This window comes from Rana temporaria, chromosome 11 (genome assembly GCF_905171775.1).
Source record: "Rana temporaria chromosome 11, aRanTem1.1, whole genome shotgun sequence".
NCBI lineage: Eukaryota > Metazoa > Chordata > Amphibia > Anura > Ranidae > Rana > Rana temporaria.
In genome coordinates, this window is record NC_053499.1 from 128,830,685 (window position 1) to 128,845,703 (window position 15,019).

A 15,019-nucleotide genomic window follows, 5' to 3' on the forward strand; every position below is an offset into this window, starting at 1 on the left:
AATCTAACACACCAGGATAGGGGTTCTTGTGCTAAATCTTCATAAACTGAGCCATTAGTGAGATAAAATACAGATTCAATACAATTAAAGGCTTTTGATGGTTATATAACTATTTCAAGTGAAAGATAATTCAGAGAAATTGTGAAATTGATGGAATTTGAGATTGTGAGTTTGTGAATTAATGCACTGACAAAAAAAGGGGCGTGACATGAAGAATCACCACTAGGTGGTGATAACAGAACAAGAGTGTGAGCATGAGCAAAATATTTGAAATGTTGTGTTCACAACGTCTCCCCGCAGGGATGTAGTCCCAAGGGAGGGGGCGAGCACGCTGACTAACCCCCAGCCAGAACGGCTCAGATGATGGGGGAAAGTTTACTGAGGAGAAGTGAGAAATTCAGACAAAGAAAAAAAAATTTAGAAGGGAAATTGAAGGGAAAGGTAAGTGAACAAACAATGCACTAGCTTAAAGGAACCTATTTAGAAAATAAAAAACAAACCTTTACAGCCCCTTTAAGTTTGTAAGAGCGTAGACCTTATCCCTATTGCTTTCTCCCATACAAGTTATTGTAAATACAAAAGCAACCCTGATGCAGACCAAACACAGTAAGGTCCTGCATTGAACTTTCTTAAGTGTGATGTCTATGTGTATATGAACCTTAAAGTATATGTAAACCCTCACCTTGTAAAACAACCCATTCAGTTTAAAATAGCAATGAAAAGCAAAAAAATTGGGTATGGAAGACACATTTTTTTTTTATAAATACAGTGGAACCTCGGATTGCGAGGAAAGCGGGTAACGAGCGTTTCGCAATATGAGCACTGTATTTTAAAAAATCATGACTCTGTTTGCGAGTGTTGTCTCGCAAAACGTCAGGATTCAAGCCAAAGCGGCGTGCAATACCGCATTTGGCCTGAGGTGGTGGGGTATTCGGAAATGCTTGCAAAATCTCAGAAATACTAATTTCCTGTGCTTTTTCAAGGTTTTCCGAGTTCAGCCGAGGTGTTTCTGAGGCTCTGTTGCGCCCCCACCTCTGGCCACATGCGGTATTGCATGCCATTAAAGTCAATGTGGAACAAATTATTTTAGTTTCCATTGACTTGAATGGGGAAACTCGCTTTGATATGTGAGTACTTTGGATTACGAGCATTCTCCTGAATAGATTATGCTCGTAATCCAAGGATCCACTGTACTAGTTTTTCCTTTTATATAAGTGATCACATACCCTCCGCTCTCAGCTGCATCAGAGAGCTGGGGGCGGAGAAGCAACAGCGCACTGGTCATCTCAGTGTATTGCTATGTGGAGGGGGGGGGGGCATGTCAAGACACGTCTGATTATTAGAGGAGAGCAGGCTGAGTTTTTAGCACAGTTAAACAAACTCACCATGGTGTGTTTTCCTGCTTAGTGTGGTCAGGTTTTAATAAGAAAGCAGGGGGACTGGTAGGGTTTTACACAAAGGAAGCAACGAAGAGAATGGGATACTTTTTCATACAATTACATTATACTTGGCATATTCTTTAATACAATCATGGCTATGAGACGCCAACTTTTCTCAACAGTGAAAACTGTACCCTAACTCCAGGCAGCAATAAAATAATTGTTGCCTGGAGTACATAGCCTATACGCTACCTGCCTACCACGCTGCAATATTTATTTTATTTGTGATCACCTGTATTGGTCTTTTCAAGGACTCATACCTTTTATCTATTTTGTTTTTGGTTGTTTTTACTGTTTTTATCCATGCCTAATAAAGGCTCTTTTTATTGGGATTAACTACACCATGTGGAGCTGTTTTTTCTTCATTTTCATGCTTCTATGATCAAACATGCTCACCTGCTACCATCTATGAGGATTCCTTTATTGATTGATCTCGTATTGGATATATCCGGCTTCTGACGGTGATTGTTTGCGGTTCCATCAGCTGTCCCAACATCATCATCGCCTCAAGGAGTTTGTGCATGGCCGATCGACACCCCGTCGCTGACGAGGGTGTCCACTTCATCCGGTAAGGGTATCCATTTTGTTTTATTTGCCAGTTGGATGTTTTAATTGATCCTGGGAGTGATATCTTGGCACAGTCATCATTTTTCTGCTTAAACCTACAAGCGGAGCACGCAACGGATCATACATCTGTTTTCCACTCTGAGAAGACTTTCTTCCTCTGTTGTAGTTCAGTCTACCTCACTTTGGGTCCTTTGTTTTTTACTTTGGATTCACTGTAACAGGACTGATTTCTTGTATTAACATTGGACTTCCGTTGTTACACTTCCTTCGTGGTATTTCTTTGACATTGCATATTTATTTTATTTATTTTCTTGTCATTTACCTTTAGGGATGCTCACCTATAGGCCTTTTTCTTTAATGATTTTGACTCATTAGATTGGGAGCACCCTTGTGGCACTCATTGGTATTATATATCTCTAGATATTTAGATACAATCACCCACTTTGATTCTATCATTCTCACTTGATTGTGAGCACTTTTGCTATATTATAACATTGTACATATATGTTTTCACACCATATATTATTTAGCGCTGCACTTTTTCTTTTTTATAAAATAATTATAATTGCCCCCCCCCCACTGCTGATGAAGAATACATTGTTTACTGCATTTTGGTCCGCTCTCTAGTGGTCATACGTCATCCAGGGGCGGACTGAGCATTCGGGCACTGCCCGAGGGCCCCATGCCACTAGGGGGCCTCATCAGGGTTGTCCCTGAAATGTAGTAGAAAAAAATACTGTGCTCATCCAACAAAATTTTAATTAATCAGCGGGCAACTATAAGGCCCCGTACTCACGACCAAACATGTCTGCTGAAACTGGTCCGCGGACCAGTTTCAGCAAACATGTTTGGCCGTGTGTAAGCCCGATCGGACCATTTTTGGGCGGATCGGACAGGTTTCCAGTGGACAACTGTTTCCTGGACTTGCTTTAAAACAGTCCGCTGGAAACCTGTCCGCCCGGACATGTACGGTCGCCTGTACAGACCTACCGTACATGTCCTGCCGCCCGCCATCCCTCGCATGCGTCGAATGACTTCGACGCATGCGTGGAAGCCTTTTAAAGGCAGGCCGCCCACGTCGCCGCGTCATTGTCGTGGCGACGCGGCGACACCGCGGACACGCCCCGCGTATTGTTTACGCGCGGACCTCTGTTCGATGGTGTGTACGGCCATCGAACAGAAGTCCCCGGGCAGTCCCTGGGCAGACATGTCCGATGAAAACGGTCCGCGGACCGGTTTCATCGGACATGTTTGATCGTGAGTACTCGGCCTCAGTGTTATATTGCACTAGAAACAGAAATGGATGCAAAAAAAGCTGCGCTATAACAAGTAAATTTTTTTTATATAAGAGTAAGAGCTAAAAAATAGCCCGGTGATGGGTGTAAATACTAAAAGGTCCAGATATTGGCAACCCAGATAAGTGGAAACCCAATGAATGGATTCAAACTTATTGATAAAGTGCAAAATAAAGTTCCACAACCTATGAATCAATGAATATGAAAACACAACAGCCCGGTGACAAATGTGTTCACAAAGTCCAAAAATTGAACAATCCACAAAGTGAGAGTGGAATCTCAGAACTGAGTTAATCAGTGTAGAAAAACTCCCAACATCCAGAACGTGAAGAAAGAAAAGCCTCCACCATAGATATTACTGCCTCTTACCAGCTGGAATTGATCTCTGATTAGGAGATCGCAAACGCATGAAGCCTTGTACACACGACCGAGGAACTCGACGGGCGAAACACATCGTTTTCCTCGTCGAGTTCCTTGTGAGGCTGTCGAGGAACTCGACAAGCCAATTTTCTCCATTCCCGTCAAGGAAATAGAGAACATGCTCTCTTTTTGGCTCGTCGAGTTTCTCGACAGTTTCCTCGACGAAAATGTACACACGACCGGTTTCCTCGGCAAAAAAATATATCTCCCAGCAAGTTTCTTGCTGGTTTTTGCCGAGAAACTCGGTCGTGTGTACGAGGCCTGAGACAGATAACTTCCCAACAGCTCTCCACCAGGGGACTCCTTATTGTAGACTTTCACATGTGAAGATGTACCATGAAAAGGAAAACTAGCATAGTATAAAATCCAAGATAACTTTTAATGATAGATAAAAAATGCGCACTTACAATTAGTCAATTGTTTGGAGCATGGAATAAAATATCGAGCCGGCCAGCTCCTCGATGTGCCTGCCCGTGTCTTCCGGGTTCAGCTGGTGTCGCGGTGACGTCACCTGCACAAAAAATTTCAATTAGAAATTCCATTCGTCTGTATGGAACTCCGACGGAGAAAAAAAACACGCATTCTCAGAATCAAGTCGATGCATGCACGGAAGCATTGAACTTAATTTTTCTCGGCTCGTCGTAGTGTTGTACGTCATCGCGTTTTGGACGGTTGGAATTTGGTGTGACAGTGTGTATGCTAGACAGCTTGAACAAAATTCCATCAGAAAAATCGGTCAGAGTTTATCCCGACGGAAATTCCGATCACGTGTACAGGGCATAAGCCTCACTTTGAAGTGTTGTACCCAGACCTGGGCCTGTTAAAAGAGAGACAAAAAAAAAGATTTTAGAAGAAAACAGTAAACTCATTATCGTCGTCAGTGTTAGATTTAGCATATTCATTTTAAGAGTAATCATTTTCAAGGTTAAAGGAAATAAAGAGAGCTGATCATATCAAGAGTGACTGAAATGTAAACCACATTTGCATATACTGTATGCGTCCACTAGTTTCAGGTTTCAACATTTTCTTTTTTTTTTAAACAAGTTTATCCACTCTACGGATAATGTTATCAATACTGATAGAGTTTTCAATACAGTTTGTCAGTTTAGCCCCATTTCTGTCTTCTTGTTACAATGTCTCTGAACGGAGTGTTTGTGCTACTCATGGCTTCTTTAGCAGGTAAGTAATTCCACTTGGCATAATTTTTAACTTTTAAGGAAATAATTGCTTACTTTTAATGTTCAAAGTCACACTGGTCATTTAAAACTACCATGCATGACATTTATAAACAGCATCTCAAGCACTGCACCTTCATTTTGAGATACTCATGGATTGAAGTGCTAATTATGCCTTAATTTGCGTATTATGATTAATGATGGTCTATCATGTTAAGTCATAAATATGGTATTAAATACTAAATTTACAATTTGTCATAATTTAACACCCAAGGATATTGAGACACCATAATAAAAGCAGATGGTGCAGCGCTGCACCATTTGCTTTTATTTTGACCTACAGGGATTTTATGATTATTGACCCTGGTGTTCAGTCCCTTTACATAGGGTTATTATTTGTTGTATTTATTTATTGCACTGATTTGTTTTCTCTTTGTATTGAGACACCATATTGGTAGATAAGGAACATTTTATTTTAACTGTATGTAAGAAAAGATTATGCCGCGTACACACGAGCAGTCCATCCGATGAGAACGGACCGATGGACCGCTTTCATCGGTTAACCGATGAAGCTGACTGATGATCCGTCGTGCCTACACACCATCGGTTAGAAAAAACGATCGTATCAGAACGTGGTGAAGTAAAACACAACGACGTGCTGAAAAAAACGAAGTTCAATGCTTCCAAGCATGTGTCCACTTGATTCTGAGCATGCGTGGATTTTTAACCGATGGTTGTGCCTACTAACGATCGTTTTTTTCCCATCGGTTAGGAATCCATCGGTTAGATTTAAAGCAAGTTGGCTTTTTTTTAACCGATGGTTAAATAACCTATGGGGCCCACACACGATTTGACCTATGAAAACGGTCCATCAGACCGTTGTCCTCTGTTTAACCTATCATGTGTACAGGGCCTAACATTTATGCTGATTCTGTTATTCAAAAGTGTTGAATAACGGAAAAAAATATTAGTATACTTCCTTCTTTTTTTTTTAAACATTCAATTTTTTATTTAGTTATTAGAACATAAAAAAACAAATACAGACATTAATAAAAGTATAACAGGATTCTGACCATTATGGTTGCATTTTTGATAAATACATTAAGTCAGTATAATAATCGTGAATAATCCTTCAAATTAATTTCTTTAAATTCAGTTTCCAGCTAGTAAACCTCCAAAAATAAACCTATTCACCCCTAGGGGAGCAAACTGCGAACAGGTCTATTCTAACATGAATAAAAAAAAAGAGAGAACAAGATGTTGTCACGTAAATCAATGTATTTTAGCGAGTCAAACCAAATCAATCAGGAAATGAAATCAGCATAAGTCTCTGCAAGGAATAAGTGATACCAACAGGCTACCTAGTGGTAGTTAAAGTGGATGTTCACCCGGAAATGTTAATTTTTAACATTAGATTCATGCTCATTTTGTCAAGGGGAATCGGGTAGTTTTTTTTAAAAACGAAGCAGTACTTACCGTTTTAGAGAGCGATCTTCTCCGCCGCTTCCGGGTATGGGCTGCAGGACTGGGTGTTCCTATTTGATTGACAGTCTTCCGACAGGCTTCCGATGGTCGCATACATCGCGTCACGATTTTCCGAAAGTAGCCGAATGTCGGTGCGCAGGCGCCGTATAGAGCCGCACTGACGTTCAGCTTCTTTCGGCTACTCGTGACGCGATGTATGCGACCATCAATCAAATAGGAACGCCCAGTCCCAAAGACCATACCCGGAAGCGGCGAAGAAGATCGCTCTCTAAAACGGTAAGTACTGCTTCGTTTTTAAAAAAACTACCCGATTCCCCTTGACAAAATGAGCATGAATCTAATGTTAAAATTTTTTTTTAGGGTGAACTCCCGCTTTAAGAGTGAGCGTACAAGTGTTTTAGTGCTGTAGATGCTTTAGGATGCATGATCCATACATGCCAGTGCTTCTTAAAGTGAATTACGTTATCATTTTTAAGTGCTAACAGTAATTCGTAGTATGCCTGGGTGTTGACTCTAAGAATGACATCACACAGGTCAATTGAGGGGCCTCAATTGATTTCCACATTTTTGTTATGGTTAGTGCCAGTTCACACATTCCTGCGACTTGGGATCCGACTTGTGTCACCCAAAGTCGCGTGAAATGAGAAATTCAATTGAAGTGAATGAGAGCCATCTTAAGCCTTGTACACACGGTAGGTTAACCAGAGGACAACGGTCTGAAGGAACGTTGTCATAGGTTAACCTATGAAGCTGACTGATGGTCCATCGTGCCTACACACCATCAGTTAAAAAAACGATCGTGTCAGAACGCGGTGACGTAAAACACAACAACGTGCTGAAAAAAACGAAGTTCAATGCTTCCAAGCATGCGTCGACTTGATTCTGAGCATGCGTGGATTTTTGACCGATGGTTGTGCGTACTAACGATCGGTTTTGACCTATCGGTTACCAATCCATCGGTTAAATTTTAAAGCGAGTTGGCTTTTTTTAACCGAAGGTTAACCTATCGTGTGTACGAGGCCTTAATGTACACTACTGAAGTCGCTCTGACTTCAGAAAAGGTTCCTGTACAAGGCGACTTGTAGGCAACTTGTACCCATAGATTTCAATGGAAGTTGCCTCCAAAGTCAGATCACTGTCTTAAGTGAATCAACTTTACAGGAAGAGAAAATAGTTTACTCAGGGAAACCCCTCCCTCCCACAGAGCTGATTATTCTGTGATTGGCCACAGCCAAATTTGCCTGTCCTGGAGGCAACTTTAAGTTGCGTTGTAAGTTGCTCCAAGTCGCGCTGAAGTTGCCTTGCAAAATCGCCCTGTATGTTGGGTTGCCCCTGTGTGAACCGGCTCTAAGTGTAGCCGCTATAAGAATATTCGCCACTAATATTCTGTATTAAAATGGGAAAGTGTCAAGGTTGATACCTAAAAGGGCCATAGCAGGTTATAGTTTTAAAAAGTGAGAGAGGCAATAAAGGTGGATATTGAGTTCCAGAAACTGGTCAGATATTTACAACGCCATAAAATGTGAAATAAGGATAGTATAGTTTCTAACACAATTGAACATCTACATTTGAACAGATGCCTGTTGAGGAAAGGAAAGTGTAGTACTAGACTTGACCATAAATAATTAACATACATTTTTGCAATTTTTAATATATCTGTTTTCCTATTTTCTTTTTTTTTTTAATAGTTTAGGGAAGAGTTAAAACCCCAGTCAGGTTCTGCTTTTCTGTTTGTGTCCCATTGTGGAGGGGCTATTGTTTTTACTTCCTGTCCCAGGGATAACAGAACGTAATGGGAGATCCCTCCAAAGTGAGGGGAATTCCCCGCTTAGACAGTTGCCACCAAAACAGGTTTTCCAATTGGAAGATTTCCCCTCCACTTTTGTTTTGGCGACAATGATTACCGGAACAAATAGAGAGGGTGTATCTCCCCAGACACAGAAAACGAAAAATAAATAAAAAATGGCAGAGCCTATAACAATTCCCACTCTTTCTGAAACCGAAATAAAAAATGTCTTTAGATACAATTTAAAGCCAAAGTTGCAGTTTATGTAAAAAAAAAATATTAAAATCTGTGCACAAAGTGCCAATACATACATACATACATAACCTTAGTACAGGTCACCACTCCAATGTAATTATATCTTAAAAATGGAAACATATGCACTTGTGAGAATATTTTACTTGGTCATTGAAAAATATTAGAGGCTATATAAATTTCATACAAGGCCAATTCACCTTTACTGATTTGTACCACCTTAAAATGACCTTAGGTTTCTCTATATCCTAAATGCAGCAATAAAATCAAATCTACCAATAGATTGTCCAACCTTTATTACTTATAAAAGTACAACTATGTAAAAATATTAAGCTGCTTAAAAAACAATGTCTCACTAACAATTGTTGTACTTGTACTCTCATGACCCCGCTTATAAGAATCTTTATATTAAAGCAGTATTAAACTTACAACCAAAAATGCACTACTGGATATTAGTGCACTTATTTTGTGAGAGCATTTTACTGTGTGATTCCCTGTGATCAGCCATTACAACCCACAGCCTGGCACTGACATGAGCTCTGCCCTCTGATATCTACAGCCTGGCACTGACAGAAACTCAGGGTGTCCCCCCCTCACATCTGTCAGGAAAAATTGGCGGGAAGGTCAGGACTCCCTCACAGCTTCTCTCACTCAATCTGAGTTTATATGGCAAATTGAAATGATTATATTGACTGTGGAGGATGGCAGGAAAGTGAAGTCCGAATAAAATAAAGATTTATAATCCACGGACTGCATGTATGAAAGAGTGTAGTATCCTCATGATTGGAAGAAGCATTGTTGGGGCTCCTGTTATCCAGTGTCTGAACCTGTGGACGGAGACTACATTTCTCAATGCTGTTTGAACCTGCCTTTTTGGTAAGCGGCCTTCCATGTGGTGGTGGTTTCTCACGGAATTCAAGCTCACTTTGGTGTTTTGTCTTGATTGCGGACACCAATGAGATTTAATCAGCACATTTTAGGACATTATTTATTTCAATTCATTCATGTGTTTTTGAAGTTTTAGCTATATATTTTTATACAATTTTTATTTATTTAGCCTCCGGTTGTTAGTAAATATTTGCTGGCACAGTTTTTTTCTATTTATATTATTTGTGTTTATACCACCTAATTGCAGCCTTCTGGTTTATCATTGCCTACTTGTTATTAGTCTGTTTGGCTAGCGCGTTTTTTTTTGTACTATATTTTACTCTGTTTTTAACCACTGGCTGACCGCCGCACACACATTTACATTGGCAGAATGGCTTGTACAGGCAAATGGGCGTACCTGTACGTCCCTTTGAATTTACCGCCTATCGTGCGCAGCGGGAGCGTGCACGCGGGTCCCACAAACTCAGTGTTTGCCAGCGGCCCGGGATTGCGGCAAGGAGAGGCAGAACGGGGGGATGCCTATGTAAACAAGGCATTTCCCTGTTCTGCCTATCAACAGGACAAGGATCTACTGCTCCCTGACATCGGGAGCAGTGATCTCTGTAATGTTGTAGTGAGCCCAGCCCCCCCACAGTTAGAATCACTCCCTAGGACACACTTAACCCCTCGATCGTCCCCTATTGTGTAACCCCTTCCCTGCCAGTGTCATTTATACAGTAATTAGTGGGTATTTGTAACTCTGATCGCTGTATAAATGACAATGATCCCAAAATAGTGACTAAAGTGTCCGATGTGTCCGCCATAATGTTGCATTTCCGATAAAAATCGCCGATCGCCGCCATTACTAGTAAAAAAATGCCATAAATCTATCCCCTATTTTGTAGCCGCTATGTCTTTTTTGCAAACCAATCAATATACACTTGATGGCCCGGATTCAGAAAGGACTTACGACGGCGTATCTCCAGCTACGCCGTCGTAAGTCCAAATGAGCGCCATCGTATCTATGCGCTGATTCATAAAGGCAGTTACGCCTGAATTTGGCCAAGATACGACTGACGTAAGTCTCCTACGTCGTCGTATCTTGGGTGCATATTTACGCTGGCCGCTAGGGGCGCTTGCGTAGATTTACGCGTCGAATATGCGAATGACCTAGATACGCCAATTCAGAAACGTACTTGCGCCTGTCGGATTTAACTACGCCGTTTACGTAAGGTGTCGGTCCGGCGTAAGTTTACCCCTCATAAAGCAGGGGTAAGTCATGTTAAGGTATGGACGTCGGAAACGTCGGAACAGCGTCGTATTTTACGTTGTTTGCGTAAGTCGTACGTGAATGGGGCTGGACGTATGTTACGTTCACGTCGACAAAGCATTGAGGCGACGTATCTTAGGGAGTATTTGCGACATGACTCTGAGCATGCGCCCTTTCGATCGGCCACTCATTTACATGGGGTCACGGCTCATTGTAATACAACACGCCCACTGCCTTGATAATTTGAATTAGGCGGGCTTACGCCGGCCCATTTACGATACGCCAATGTAACTTTGGGAGAAAATGCTTTCTGAATACAGTACTTGCCTCTCAATGTTACGTTGGCGTAGCGCATAGGAGATGCGTTACGCCCGCTCAAAGATACGACAATGTATCTGAATCGCGGCCATTGTGTTTTCTTTTACCAAAAATATGTAGAAGAATACACATTGGCCTTAAGGGCCCTTTCACACTGGGGCATTTTTCAAGCGCTTTAGCGTTAAAAAAAGCGCCTGTAAAACGCCTGAAAGAAGCTGCATCTGCAATCCCAATGTGAAAGCCTGAGTGCTTTCACACTGAGGCGCTGAGCTGGCAGGGCGTCAAAAAAAGTCCTGCATGCAGCTTCTTTGCAGCGCTTTAGGAGCGGTTAATACACCGCTCCTAAAGCCCCCTTCCCATTGAGGAAGCTTTTTTTAACGCCAAAGCGCCTGAAAAGCGTCTCAGTGTGAAAGGGGTCTTAGCAGCGCTTTACCAGCGTTTTTCGGGCGCTGGCAGTGTGAAAGGCCTCTGAAAGCACTTGGGCTTTCACATTGGGATTGCAGATGAGGCTTCTTTCAGGCGCTTTACAGGCTTTTTTTAAACGCCAAAGAGCCTAAAAAACGCCCGAAAAACGCCCCAGTGTGAAAGGGGTCTAACCGTGGAAGAAATGAATTATTTTATATATATTTTTGAGGATATTTATTATAGCAAAAAGTAAAAAATATTGCCTTTTTCAAAATTGTTTCTTTTTTTTTGTTTATAGCGCAAAAAATAAAAAATGCAGAGGTGATCAAATACAACCAAAACAATAAATAGACCCACAGATTTACTATAGGAGTTCAGCTTCCTTCATATATTCAGACAAATGTGCGTCTGTTTGGAGTGAAATTCTGTCTCGCCTTCACTGCTAAACCTATTATAGACCCATGCAAATCTGTCTCAGTTGGCTGCCTGGAATTTCAGACACAAGGAACACACAAGATGCATGATTGGATGATTGAATTCAGCCAAGCTTCCCCACATTTACTAAGCTCTGGGGCAATTTCCTTTGCAAAGTGAACAGTCTATTTGGATTTGGTAAATCAACCCCATTGCATTGCCTCTCCAGTTAACTTCCTTTGTAACCTGTGGGAGCTACCTCTGACCAGTGTTTTCAACCCCCTGAAGTGAAGTTTACTGACAGGATGTCCAAAATTTACAAACAGCACCATTCTTTTTACAGGCAAAAATCATGAGATTTACTGACAGTCAAATTTTTTACTGACACTTCAAAAAAGTACATAAAAATGGTGCAAATATCAATATTTAAGCTCTAAACACATACCTATTGCTATTAGCATGTTTAAGTGATAAGAAAAGTAAAAAAAAACATATTTTTCCATTTACATGAAGGTCAGGTTAATGTAAGCTTGCACAGAGTTCCCCCTTTCATCAGAGTCTGCAGGATTCCTCCTGAGGCCTCGTACACACGACCGAGTTTCTCAGCAAAAACCAGCAAGAAACTTGCTGGGAGATATATTTTTGCCGAGGAAACCGGTCGTGTGTACATTTTCGTTGAGGAAACTGTCGAGAAACTCGACGAGCCAAAAAGAGAGCATGTTCTCTATTTCCTTGACGGGAATGGAGAAAATTGGCTTGTCGAGTTTCTCGACAGCCTAACAAGGAACTCGACGAGGAAAACGATGTGTTTCGCCCGTCGAGTTTCTCGGTCGTGTGTACGAGGCCTTACAGCGTAAGGGGAACGCTGATGTAAAGGGGAATGCTGTGGATTATGATGTAAGGGAGAATGCTGCAGACTTTGGTGTAAAGGTGGTCTCTGTTCACCAGAGCCCCCCTTACTTTGGAGTCCACAGCGTTCCCCTTTGTATCAGGGTTCCCATTTACATCCCAGGGTCTGTAGCATTGCCCTTTACAATAATGTAATTGGGCACCACATCCATATGGTAGGAGGCTTTATGGTGGTGGTGGGCACACATGTAAGGTGAACTTCCTAGTCTCTTCACGTGGTTATTTTTTTGGTGGAATCTCTGTGAGAAGATCTACCTTAACCACTTAAGACCTGGACCATTATGCAGGTTAAGGACCTTGTCCCTTTTTGCGATTCGGCACTGCGTCGCTTTAACTGACAATTGCGCGGTCGTGCGACGTGACTTCCAAACAAAATTGGCGTCCTTTTTTTCCTACAAATAGAGCTTTCTTTTGGTGGTATTCGATCACCTCTGCGGTTTTTATTTTTTGCGCTATAAACAAAAATAGAGTGACAATATTGAAAAAAATTCTATATTTTTTACATTTTTCTATAATAAATATCCCCAAAAAAGATATAAAAAAACTTTTTTTTCCCTCAGTTTAGGCCGATACGTATTTTTCTACCTATTTTAGGTAAAAAAAAAAATCGCAATTGGTTTGCGCAAAATTTATAGCGTTTACAAAATAAGGGATAGTTTTATTGCATTTTTATTAATATTTTTTTTTTTACTACTAATGGCGGCGATCAGCGATTTTTTTTCGTGACTGCGACATTATGTTGGACACATTGGACAATTTTGACACATTTTTGGAACCATTGTCATTTTCACAGCAAAAAGTGCTATAAAAATGCACTGTTTACTGTGAAAATTACAATTGCAGTTTAGGAGTTAACCCCTACATTGCCCCCTAGTGGTTAAGTGTGACCTCATATGTGTTTCTAACTGTAGGGGGGTGGGGCTGGACATGTGACGTCAGTGATCATCTTTCCCTATATCAGGGAAGAGACGGCGGCGCACTCGCGACCCCACAGCTGGGCTTAAAGAGACACGTACAAGTACGTGATTGTGCCCAGCCGTGCCATTCTGCCAACATATATCAGCATGAATGGGTCCTTAACCCCTTAACGCCCGCCGCACGACTATTTACGTCCACAGAATGGCACGGACAGGCAGAAGGACGTATATATACGTCCTTGCCTTCTAGCGGGTGGGGGGTCCGATCGGGACCCCCCCCCCCCCCCTGGTTCCCTCGGGGAGCGATCCGGGACGACGGCCCGGCTATTCGTTTATAGCCGCTCCGTCGCGATCGCTCCCCGAGGCTGAAGCACGGGGAGAGCCGTATGTAAACACGGCTTCCCCGTGCTTCACTGTGGCAGCGTATCGATCGAGTGATCCCTTTTATAAGGGAGACTCGATCGATGACGTCAGTCCTACAGCCACACCCCCCTACAGTTGTAAACACACACTAAGTGAACACTAACCCCTACAGCGCCCCCTGTGGTTAACTCCCAAACTGCAACTGTCATTTTCACAATAAACAATGCAATTTAAATGCATTTTTTGCTGTGAAAATGACAATGGTCCCAAAAATGTGTCAAAATTGTCCGAAGTGTCCGCCATAATGTCGCAGTCACGAAAAAAATCGCTGATCGCCGCCAATAGTAGTAAAAAAAAAATAATTAATAAAAATGCAATAAAACTATCCCCTATTTTGTAAACGCTATAAATTTTGCGCAAACCAATCGATAAACGCTTATTGCGATTTTTTTTACCAAAAATAGGTAGAAGAATACGTATCGGCCTAAACTGAGGAAAAACAAAATTTTATATATGTTTTTGGGGGATATTTATTATAGCAAAAAATAAAAAATATTGAATTTTTTTCAAAATTGTCGCTCTCTTTTTGTTTATAGCGCAAAAAATAAAAAACGCAGAGGTGATCAAATACCACCAAAAGAAAGCTCTATTTGTGGGGAAAAAAGGACGCCAATTTTGTTTGGGAGTCACGTCGCACGACCGTGCAATTGTCTGTTAAAGCGACGCAGTGCCGAATCGCGAAACCTGGCCTGGGCATTTAGCTGCAAAATGGTCCGGGGCTTAAGTGGTTAAGTGGTTAATTGATCACAAAGACGTTTTATCACAGTTGTTCTGTTACAATATGGACTGACCACTTTTTAACCCATCACATTTATGAATGTGTAATGGTTATTTTGCTTAAAGCGGGGGTTCACCCTATCAACGCAAAAAAATATATATTTTTTTCTTTTACCATAAAATCAGGCATTGTAGCGCGAGCTACAGTATGCCTGTCCCGATTTTTTTACCTCCGTACTCACCTTGTACTCGTACATCGAAGATACCGGGGAATGGGCGTGCCTATGGAAACGGAGGATGATTGACGGCCGGCTCTGGCGCGTCACGCTTCTCCGGAAATAGCCGAAATAGGCTTGGCTC

The 15,019-nt window shown here is 41.6% G+C and overlaps 1 protein-coding gene across 1 annotated transcript in view; it reads left to right on the forward strand.

The window, feature by feature from the left end:
- The first annotated feature begins 4,755 nt into the window (after positions 1 to 4,755).
- Positions 4,756 to 15,019, forward strand: part of LOC120917665 (5-hydroxytryptamine receptor 3A-like) — a 40,423-nt gene continuing 30,159 nt past the window's right edge. The window contains exon 1 of the mRNA XM_040329120.1: positions 4,756 to 4,900. Within this exon, the coding sequence (XP_040185054.1) occupies positions 4,855 to 4,900 (46 nt within the window). The 5' untranslated portion in view covers positions 4,756 to 4,854. The remainder of the gene's footprint in view (positions 4,901 to 15,019) is intronic.